The following is a 12058-nucleotide window of genomic DNA, read 5'->3' as shown; positions in this document are numbered from 1 at the left end:
CACAACACTACATACCTACACGCAAAATGAATAAACATTAAAATAAGAGTCAAGACAAAATCAAAAGAGCTGGGGCCACTGTATTTTAAATATATGATTACAGTAAAGTTAGGGACCTTATGTTCTCCTTAACTTCCAAAAAAAATTCCTACATTTTAAGGGCACTAAACTTTAAGCAAACCACATATTTAACACATTTAGGAAGGGAGAATACTGTAAATGCATAGTTATGTTCCTGACTGTCCATGTTAAATCTACTGATGTACAAGCCACTCCATGTGTATTTTTGAATTCTCTGCTGTTTTGCGATCTCATGTCTCAGCCAGGGCAGATTGGTTGAAAATGATTGGAGGGAGGACACACCAAATCACCCGTAGGTAAAATGTAAATGTACTAGTAGCTTAAAATGCACAAAATATTCTAAAATGCTCTGCCCTAGAGTCTGTAAGCATTAGCTTGCACAAATAACTGCATAAGTGATGTTATGGTTGCATTGGCTTAGACAGATTAGCTTGATGTGCTTACATAAAATTATATAATTAATGTCAGGGCTGAGGAGAATTTCATTCAGAGGTCGCAAAAGCAATTTTAACAGCTAAATGTTCATCTCTATGATTTTGAAGTGCTATTAGCCAAATGCGAGTTTCCACACAAAATAAGACTTGTCCAATTTCATAACTGGAACTTTTATTTCCAGTGCTATTCAAGATTATCCTAAGTATTGGGCCAATATAATCTTTTCAAATGGTGGATCTAAAAATTTAAATGATAAATTATAACAAACCCATGGCCTGTAAAGTAGACAGAGGTGTTCATTCATTATATTCTTTCTAGTGAAAATGTTGGAACTTTCTGTCTCTAGTATCATTTGTCTCAGTAGAATGAAATTACAGAGAAAGAATGTCATCTTTAACATTGCAAGTTGATTTGCACATTAATTCTAGAACATCTTTTCAAATCAGCTTACAATGTACAGGTGCATCTCAATAAATTAGAATGTTATGGAAAAGTTAATTTATTTCAGTAATTCAACTCAAATTGTGAAACTTGTGTATTAAATAAATTCAATGCACACAGACTGAAGTAGTTTAAGTCTTTGGTTCTTTTAATTGTGATGATTTTGGCTCACATTTAACAAAAACCCACCAATTCACTATCTCAACAAATTAGAATACTTCATAAGACCAATAAAAAAAACATTTTTAGTGAATTGTTGGCCTTCTGGAAAGTATGTTCATTTACTGTACATGTACTCAATACTTGGTAGGGGCTCCTTTTGCTTTAATTACTGCCTCAATTCGGCGTGGCATGGAGGTGATCAGTTTGTGGCACTGCTGAGGTGGTATGGAAGCCCAGGTTTCTTTGACAGTGGCCTTCAGCTCATCTACATTTTTTGGTCTCTTGTTTCTCATTTTCCTCTTGACAATACACCATAGATTCTCTATGGGGTTCAGGTCTGGTGAGTTTGCTGGCCAGTCAAGCACACCAACACCATGGTAATTTAACCAACTTTTGGTGCTTTTGGCAGTGTGGGCAGGTGCCAAATCCTGCTGGAAAATGAAATCAGCATCTTCAAAAAGCTGGTCAGCAGAAGGAAGCATGAAGTGCTCCAAAATTTCTTGGTAAACGGGTGCAGTGACGTTGGTTTTCAAAAAACACAATGGACCAACACCAGCAGATGACATTGCACCCCAAATCATCACAGACTGTGGAAACTTAACACTGGACTTCAAGCAACTTGGGCTATGAGCTTCTCCACCCTTCCTCCAGACTCTAGGACCTTGGTTTCCAAATGAAATACAAAACTTGCTCTCATCTGAAAAGAGGACTTTGGACCACTGGGCAACAGTCCAGTTCTTCTTCTCCTTAGCCCAGGTAAGACGCCTCTGACACTGTCTGTGGTTCAGGAGTGGCTTAACAAGAGGAATACGACAACTGTAGCCAAATTCCTTGACACGTCTGTGTGTGGTGGCTCTTGATGCCTTGACCCCAGCCTCAGTCCATTCCTTGTGAAGTTCACTCAAATTCTTGAATCGATTTTGCTTGACAATCCTCATAAGGCTGCGGTTCTCTCAGTTGGTTCTCTCAGTGTATCTTTTTCTTCCATACTTTTTCCTTCCACTCAACTTTCTGTTAACATGCTTGGATACAGCACTCTGTGAACAGCCAGCTTCTTTGGCAATGAATGTTTGTGGCTTACCCTCCTTGTGAAGGGTGTCAATGATTGTCTTCTGGACAACTGTCAGATCAGCAGTCTTCCCCATGATTGTGTAGCCTAGTGAACCAAACTGAGAGACCATTTTGAAGGCTCAGGAAACCTTTGCAGGTGTTTTGAGTTGATTAGCTGATTGGCATGTCACCATATTCTAATTTGTTGAGATAGTGAATCGGTGGGTTTTTGTTAAATGTGAGCCAAAATCATCACAATTAAAAGACCCAAAGACTTAAACTACTTCAGTCTGTGTGTATTGAATTTATTTAATACACGAGTTTCACAATTTGAGTTGAATTACTGAAATAAATGAACTTTTCCACGACATTCTAATTTATTGAGATGCACCTGTATTTAGTTGCCGCGACAATAACTTAACACACAGTGCAAGTCTGTTAGATAACTAGGATGGATCAATTGTGAATTACCTTCACCTAAGCTATGTGTAAAAAAAAAAAAAAAAATCCTACAATTACCTTTATGTAAATGAAACTGTTCCATAAATGTTCAAGTTATTTATTTCGAGTTAATTGTATTTCACATGTAAATGTCATTATCTATGGACATAATAAACCTTTGATATATGTGTTATGTTACTTGCATTTGATTGTATTCAATATTAATAAAATATTTTTTTTTTTTTTGCATAATTTGCTGTAGAGATATATTTAGATATATGTCTTTAATTGTATTAAATTGTATAACTTTTTGTGTACTTTAATTGATATGTAACTATATATTTAAATTTAATGAAGCAACCATTTAGAGTACAAAAAAACAGGAAGGTGTCCAGGACGAGTGTTGAAACTTTGACACTAATATTATTGTGATATGTATACCACAAACAAATGAATAATTCACAGGGATACCCTCCACCCCTGTGTGCCCAGGTTTGACACTTAAAAAATATAGTCACCTTATGTGGTGTATTAAATCCCTTTTTTAACTTTTTCTCCTCAGCACAGGTTAAATCAGTATTTTTAGCATGTCCAAAGCACATTTATGAATCCCTTTGTTCAGGAGCCCGTTACATTTTATTCATTAATAATTCAACCTGAAGAATATGAGGAACTAAGTTACACTAGCTTTGAACACTTTTTTTGGGCTGAGCTTCAAAGGACATCTCATTACCCAGCGGTCGATACTATCCCCACAGCTCAAATAAAGGTTTCACACAAAACACATTAACCACAAGAAATGGCCAATTATGCATAGGTGATTGACAGCAACAAATTAAAAGCCACAGCGGGACGCAGAATGAGAGATGATCATATGTGATTGTGTGAGGTACCTCAAAGATTCACCTTACAAGAACCATGTTACCAAAATGTAAAATCATTCATGTTTTAAAATTCTAAACTAATTTAACTGAATTGAATTATTGATGGAATGGATTCAACAAGCTACCAGAAACATTCCTTAGAGATTCCTTAGTCCATGCTGACCCGAGAATATCACACATTAGCATCGGCTGCACATTCATGGCGTTCCCAGGAGACCATTGTACTAAACTCAATGACATCACCAGTCTATGTGACATGGCATGTTATCATGCTGGAACGAACTATTAGAAAATGGGTAGACTGCATTCATAAGGATATGCACATTTGACAATATGATAACTTCTTGGCACTAAAGGTCAGATTTTGTTGCTTCCATTATATGATGCTAGATAATGAATTATTAAATATTGCACATACTTGTAAAGTCCATGTCAGCTTGAGTGCTACTGTCATCAAAGAAGGACATACAAAGCCTAATAAATACTATGAAAATTATTAAATTAATTTAATATTGAACCTTTTCTCAAATTGTTATGCCACTGAGGTAAAAAGGTAAAAAGGCCTGTTTTGGATGGATGGATGGATGGATGGATAGATAGATATAATAAGAATTACATAAACTCAAGTTTCGTGCACCAAAATTTGCTGAAGTGGTTATATTGAATAAGTATGTACTTAGTTAAAACATATTGATATATTAAGAGTATTTGCATATGTTGACACATTTTGCCAAATCACTGTGGCAATACATATGATGCAAGTTTACACAGTTCATTAATTACTATTATTTGTTGTCCAAAACAATGTTTCAACATTTTGTATGTAATTACTCAATTTGTTTTGCTATAATAATTGTTTGTTTCATAATTGTTTCACCTTAAATTTAGCTGGAAATCTTAAAACAGACCGTTTAATCCTCCCTAGAGGAATTTTGTACCAAAGGGTTTGTGCAAAAATAATAAATAAAAACAAATTAAATAAACTAAATTAAAAATAAATAAATTAGTTAATAATAATAATAATGTATTCATTAAAAACAAAAGTATGACAACTAGTCCTGGCCACTAATATAAATATATAGGCTTATTGACTGTGGAAGAGCAGTAATTGGATTAATTACAGTACATGCTCATAGGTGTCAGTTCCCCGTTTGCACTCTATAAGTAGATCTTAATTATCTTTAAAACAAGACTGGATTTCAAATGTTATGTTAAAGAAGTCCACCCACTGAGATAGACAATGAGGGTAACAAGCACTGATTTGCCGTGACTGCTTCTTTTCAACATCTTTCAACATCAAAAATGTTTTTTTTGAATAGACCAATAGAAATGAAATCGGTTAGCTTTTCCAATTAAAGAGTGGAAGGAAGCCTGCATTGTTTCTTCACCCAGACCATTCCTTCAGGCTGAAGCATTCATTGTGATTAATTCACAACAAAACAGGATGCCACCTCCACAGCCTTCACTCGTAACTGCGCTGAGAGATAAAGCTGACTCTGTCACTAACAGACTGCAGTCTCTTTTGTGCATCTAGCTAACAAAAGAAGCGGGCAACTAAAACACAAAGATCATTTATGTGTATCTAACCTGTTTTCTGCAGATCAGGAAATGGTGATCCTGGTTTCCCATTCTAGCCTTGAACATTATGCTTTTTCTTTTGATATGGTCTTTGCATTAAAGGGCTTTTTTATATCTGTCATCCTGCTTCAACAGTGGCACAGCTGAAGAGCAAGTCCCTCTCTGAGTCAAAAATGCCAGGATGGTCCCATATTACACAGGATTTTGAAAAGGGCAATATGGAGAGCCGAAGCATGATGGGCGGTTAGCGTTTGAAAGCTAACAGGGGATGACCGTCTGCAGTACGGCACAAAAAATGATTGAATTTCAGCATCACAAGGGACTTTTTTAAGCAAAACTGTGGGCTGTCACAGTATTCTGACATATTCTGTTAGAAATTTACTCCACATTGGTACAGCAACAGTCATGATTTCAGAGGAATACAGTAACTTTGATTTCAGGTCAGCAACATTGCATTACTCCAAAAAAAAAAAAAAAGATTCTAGATTTTAAGTTTCAGATCGCAATAAATACTACTATAACAAAGCACTATATACTAAGACTCATAACTTTCCTATTTCTTCTTTGACTTATCGCATCCCAGGCAAAATGTTTCATCATGATGATGTCACAATAATAACAACAATACTTTGAATGCAGACATGGCTGCTGTACTGTTTGAGAGATTTTCAGTTGCAGGTTAATCTCTATTCCTTAATCTTTCTGTCCAGTGTCCAAGCTAAATTTAGCACATGCAATTCAAGACTATAGGACAGACAAACAGCTATCTGTTACTATCATTTGCACCCAGTTAAGCCTTTGGACTTTTTTAAGATGAAAATAATCATAAAATTACTAGTTTAATTTGAGTTGATAGTCATGAGCTTTATAAGTGACCTAAATGTGATGGGATATCTCACCTAAACAAATAAATAAAATGCTGAACTTGGAAAATCTCCATAGATCAAGTTGTGATGATGCCAACTGAGCAAACTGTGCTGCTAAAAAAACTGAAATGAACCAAATCAGCAAACAAACAATGATTAAACCTATTGAGAAGAAAACATTAAATATATACATCAAATATTTTATAAATTTGTTTTAGAAGGAAATTACATACCATCCTCAGTGGGAACATAAATGTTTAAGTACAGGCAGTCTTCGCTTTGATCTTGTACGTAGGTTACAACGGTATCCAAGTTGGCGGTGAACCATACGGGTAACATATCATTGAGTAAAAAACGGTCTTCCAGAAACTGAGGACAAACAGGAGCAAACTGTGTGGCATTTCGAATCCCTGGCCACGACATGGGGGGCTCGGGGGGCTGAAACCTTCTCTCCCCAGTGGGCGGGAGGGCATAGGGAATCCCCAGATACTGTTCTACAGGCCCTAGAATCTCATTGGGCAGAGCCGTTTTCAAGCCTCTTAGCTTGCCGTAGTTTGTCGTGACAATAGGGTGCTGCTGGGCCCGTGCAATGGCCAGCCAAGCACCCGCAAGCACAATCCAGGTAAAAAGGCGTAGAGTAGCCAGTGGATGAACCATGGTGAGACGTATCCATGAGGTTCCTTTGAGCCGTGACATGGTCCAGCTGCGGTTAGCAGAGTTGGTTGAATTAACAGTCCTCCACTCCTTCCACAGCCAAGGTGAAGCCCTGCCCTCACGATGCAATTGACAGATGATTGACAGCACGCCCACCAATCAGATCAGCGATCATGTCATTCCCCCATTCCATGAGGGCGATTCTGGATCTCAGTTGTATTTTTGTTGTTCTTTAACTGCTATCCTTCTTTCCCCCTGAGCCGTCCTCTGGTGTAACTAATCCCTCCTTTCAATACCTCCTTTATTGGTTTGCCTGTGGGAAAGAAAGAACAGCCTATAAATTCTCATTCATTGTCACAAACAAAAACAGAGGAATTCCATTTCCTTCATTATTTTGCATGTTTTGCATTAAACATCGGAGACACCAAAGTAACCTTGCATGCAATAGAAACATACAATAATAGACTCAAATAGCAAATAAATGCTAACACTTACACATCATTATACTCTAGATTCAAACAATAGCTATTTTGAAATATGATTCTGTTTCTATTGACTGGGCCACAATTTATACAGTAAGTTGTCTGGTAAATTGATAGGCTCAAATAACTGTGTGCGTAGCCCTGTAGCGTATACACAAAATATTGTATAGTATATCCATTTATGAGGTAAGTTGCACTGAATAAGGTTGCTTAGAACATATATAGACAGTTTCCAGGCAAATAGATCAATATGACTGAATCAGGCTCTTTCTGAGCAGTTATGTTTTAGAACAGCAATTGAGTTCAGTCTATACGTTCTCTATTATCTTTCTCATCACTTAGTGTAGAAATGACCGGTCTAAGACTTTGAAGTGTTTTGATGTCATGGTAAAGCTTTCAGTTGTCATTGTGATGTTCCATTATTCTTCACATTTGAATTTATGTATTTGGCAGACACTTTTATCTAAAGCAACTTACACTGCATTCAAGTTACACGTTTTAAATGTTCATGCATTCCCTGGAATTCCAACCCATGACCTTCTATGAACTTTGTATGGCTAACTATTTGAGCTACAGGAATACTCTTCATACTCATGATAAGTAATAGCCTGATATGTGAAGACAATGAGCATGATCAGAGATCAGAAAATTCATCAGGGTCTGGCTGAGTCATCTACATAAATTACAAGTTCAAATTTGGGAATTTTAGCAATATGTAACCTTTCATGTAATTACAAAAGAATGAATGACACTAAATACAGTCGATTGAGACTCCTCGTTTTGGAAATGCTAAAGATCACAGTGTTTCCAGAAATCTTTCCAGGAAGATCCTCTGGAATAAATCAAATGCATTCAAAATAAATTTCATTAGAGACATGTATTGGAGTAGACGCGAATACAAATTTGCCTCTTATTTAAATATATGTGAATTGTAAAATGGTATGTCTGCATCACATTTATTATTTGAACAAATGATAATCTTTACACCTGAATGAACAAACAAAAGAAGTGAACAAAGCTGAGAGCAGATTATGCACAATAAATTCTACCCTGCGTGTGAATTTGAATAATGAATGCTCCATGCATTACATCCACATACAAAAAAAGAGGAGGAAGAGAGTGGGTGTGAAAACAAGAATCACGAAGACCCACATAAGTTGGTGTTTTTGATACTCTTGAACACAACACAGTCATACAAAACAAACTGTAGCTCTGATTTGTTGAACTTCATATACAGTTCAAGATCATCACATGGATTGTTCATGCACATTTGCCTCAAATTACTGAACTAGGCTCGCTGGAGCCTCTGGAGGGAAACTTTAATGACTTGAGTCCTGAGTAAATCTACAAGTGATGAACTCTTTCGTTCACTCTGATCCCTCCATTAATAGCTCTGTCAGTGAAAGCAAAGCAAAGTTTCCTATGAGACTTTTCCTGTATCGGTACCTCTTATGCAAAGAGTAATCTAAGCCATAAAAGGGCATCATTCTATCAACATCTTCAAAATATGGTGTCTTTAACAAATGTCACACCCAGCATTATCTACACTGTCATTTTCAAAGCCTGTCTAAATAATTCTTCAAGAATCTGCGATTGATTGACATAACTTCCTCATATCACAAAGCAATTTCAGCAGAGATCAGATGGTAGATAGCGTAACTCATGGAAAGTTAATTGTGCGAACAAAGCAGTGATGATATAATAGACTCATTGAGACAGTCGCATTATCTTAAATTGGTGTTGAGCAATGCTAAATTACAAAAAGATTTGGGTTATCTTCACTTTTCCACTTCATAACAGAACGCTTTACAACAGCAGGATGTTTTAAACACTGCCAGTCACAAGAGAAAACAAGAAAGCACATGAAAACAAACAACACGGAAGCATTATCTCCTATATACAATGCAGAAAACAACCCCCGGTACAGTAAATGACTGTAAAATATTATTCTGATAAATATTTACTGGGAGTTTGGAGCATCTAAAAGGTGAAATGTGAAAAGACAGCATCTAATGAAGGAGTATGACTTTAATAAGGCTTGAGTCCCAGTACACGTCATGCTTTAAAATATCTTAATTGGTGGTCTCAGAAAGACACCCTGGGGTTTTAAGTCCACTCTTTTTTTTAAAGGGGGCGTACAATTCTGTTTCATGCATTCAAAGTTGTTTACACTGTTAAAGAGTTGGATTCTCATGGACAAAGTTTCAAAAACCAATTTGGACGTATGAAGGAGTATTTCAGTGCCAAAAATTGTACGTCCGGGTTTGTACAAGAGAGTTTTTTTCCGATCGTGGTTCTTCATGACGTAGACGAGGGTGGAACTCATTATATGGGGATTTCTCCTGGAAGAGCGCGCCCGTGCACGCATCGACCAGAGTGAGAGCAAGTAACCCATCAACGCGCTTCATCCGGCAGTAGCGCTGCATGGGACTTGCTCGGGAAAAATGTCTCCAATCCAAAGAAGTGTGTTTTTGGTTGTAAGGGAAAGATAACTTTGTTCAGCTTCCTAAAGAACCCAGCATTATGTAAACAGTGGATACAGTTTGTTTTTCCGGGGAAGCAACGGAGTTTCACAAGTTTGTTTGTTGATGAATGTTTTATAAATAAGGCCCAGTTCGACACTGGATTTGCACATCGTTTGATACTGAAAGATGGAGCAGTCCCAGCTATAAAAGATCCCGGTCATGATTCAGAACTGCAAAAGGTAAGTGAAACGGCATCAAATGTCTGTTTTGTTGGCATTCGGCGCCCAAGTGCTCGTCACTCTTTAGCTCCGCCCACAGCTGGCCTCCAGGAGCTCGGCTTTTTCCGGCGAGAATCGTAAAGCTGTATCTTTCTTTTATAAATATGATAAAACAACCTTCTACGCACACCTTGGCAATAGTGCTGTGTTCAAAATATCGATACGACGATGTATCGTCACAGAGATTTGACGATACGAGTATCGATACAGCTGGCCCTGTATCGATATTGTGGCACGTGTGCAGCAGTGGACCGCGCTTAATTTGTTTACAATTTTACAACGTTTAAAATTGAGTAGAAAAGTGTGAGGTTTCTAAAAAAGAATGAATAGAGCATATATAGGCTACAACAAGGTTTAATCTGGCCGCAGAGGAACACAACTGAGTTATAAAGAGGCGTAATCCCCAAAACAGAGCTTCACACTTACGCAATACGGAAATATCTGCTAAATGTGCTACTTATCTTTGTCAACCTGGCAACCCTGTGCACGCGCGCTCTCTCTCTCCACTGTGGATAAACGCGCATGCTTTCTGAAAACACTGGTTAGCTTGCATTTTAGAGATCTCCACTTCAATATTCTATTCTCAGAAAAGTGTAATTCATCAAGTGTTCATTTACGACACACACCGAGAAAGAGAGAGAGAGAGAGAGAGAGAGAGAGGCTGTGTATGTATGATTACCACCGTTTTGCCGCGTTTCTCTATTAACAGTAAAGCTGTGGCTTTAATTCCTTTAAAAACAATGATGTTACCAGCTCCTTGTTGAGAAAGATAATGTAGCTATTGAGCGATTAAGCTATTTAAGTTGATAAAACTGAGGGGCAGCGCTAAAAAGTTTGTTCCTGAATGTCTGAGTTAGGCCGCAACGTGATCTGTGTGTGTGACTGCACTTAACATCAAACTGCTTCTGTTTCACATAAAAGGGGACATTACATAGACTGCTATTGTTTTTATATACAGATAGTTATACACTTTTTAACCTAAACCCTCCCCTAACCCTACCCCTCACAGAAAACTTTCTGCATTTTTACTTTATTTGTATAACAGTTTTACAAATGAGGACATCCACAAATTTAGGTTTTTGCCGATTTTGTCAGGTTTTGCTCACTTTTGGGTACAAATTTGTCCCCAAAATATGTTTAACCATGTAAAATATGGTTAAGTACACACACACACACACATATGATTCCACTATGGAGGTCCAAACCTGCAAAAATAATAAATAACAGGAAAATAAAGAAATAAATGACTTGATAAAAACAAATATAGTTCATTTCTAATGAAATTTAATCCTGAATTTATTTTTTATGACCTTTTTCCTATGTGTATTATTTTCTGTATTTATCTACTTATCTTATCATTTATTTTTTAAATGTATTTATTTATTTTAAATGTATTTATTCATGCGTTTATTTATTTTTTATATTTATTTATTTATTCCCACATGTATTTATTTCCAGATTTATTTATTCATTTATTTATTTTTACTTTTCCGTGTGCAGCATGGAAATGAGGGAGGTGGTCCTTGCGGAGCTCCGGTGAATCATTGGTTGAGAGAGCTCATGCAGAAGCATCAGATCAAACGAGATCGGAGTTTGTGGGATCAACTGCAGAGTTGCAAGATATTTTCACAGATTCACATTATTATGTCGAATTACACAGAGAAAAGCATGACTCCCAAAAGCACTGTGAGCCTAAATGCAATCGTAAACCAGTTGCACCAAAGGACCTAGTTAGACCTACGGTCTACTCGGGCTCACAATGCTTTTTGAAATCGCGGCCCACTGGCACTTGACGGTCTATATCGGTCTATATTCGCAAGTTTAGGGACCATCGCTAAAGTTAAATATGACATTGGTAAACATGATTGTAACTTCAATAGCATTTGAAGAGAATGATTTACAGTCACAAAACCAACTGTAAAGTGTTCATCTACGAATCAGGTATATTTAGCAATATTTAGATATAATTTGACAGTTTATTTGAATAAATATCGTATGTCGTATGTAAGTTTAGAGACGGTCCCTACACTTGCGAATATTGAACGTCCAACGTCAAGCCAACTTTATGGCAGTGGGCCGCGATTCCAAACCTTTGATGCAACTGTTTTACGATCAACTTAATTGTTTTGGGAGTCTTTTCTCTGTAATTACAAAATGAACACAAGCCTTAGAAACCTCTAAAAAGTGTGTCTAGAGGCGTCATCAAACTAAACTTAATGACGAAACTGTCAGGATAAGTAG

General features: G+C 37.0%; 1 protein-coding gene across 1 annotated transcript in view; it reads right to left on the bottom strand.

Moving 5' to 3' along the window:
* The window catches only part of LOC107569492 (neuroligin-4, X-linked-like), a 44247-nt gene that overhangs the window by 26490 nt on the left and 5699 nt on the right, over positions 1 to 12058 (bottom strand). The window contains exon 2 of the mRNA XM_016255600.1: positions 6172 to 6905. Within this exon, the coding sequence (XP_016111086.1) occupies positions 6172 to 6634 (463 nt within the window). The 5' untranslated portion in view covers positions 6635 to 6905. The remainder of the gene's footprint in view (positions 1 to 6171; positions 6906 to 12058) is intronic.

The sequence above is a fragment of the Sinocyclocheilus grahami genome, unplaced genomic scaffold, assembly GCF_001515645.1.
Source record: "Sinocyclocheilus grahami isolate Dianchi unplaced genomic scaffold, SAMN03320097.WGS_v1.1 scaffold1351.1, whole genome shotgun sequence".
NCBI lineage: Eukaryota > Metazoa > Chordata > Actinopteri > Cypriniformes > Cyprinidae > Sinocyclocheilus > Sinocyclocheilus grahami.
Note: the sequence above shows the minus strand (reverse complement) of the source record. Positions and strands in the feature narration are given on the sequence as shown.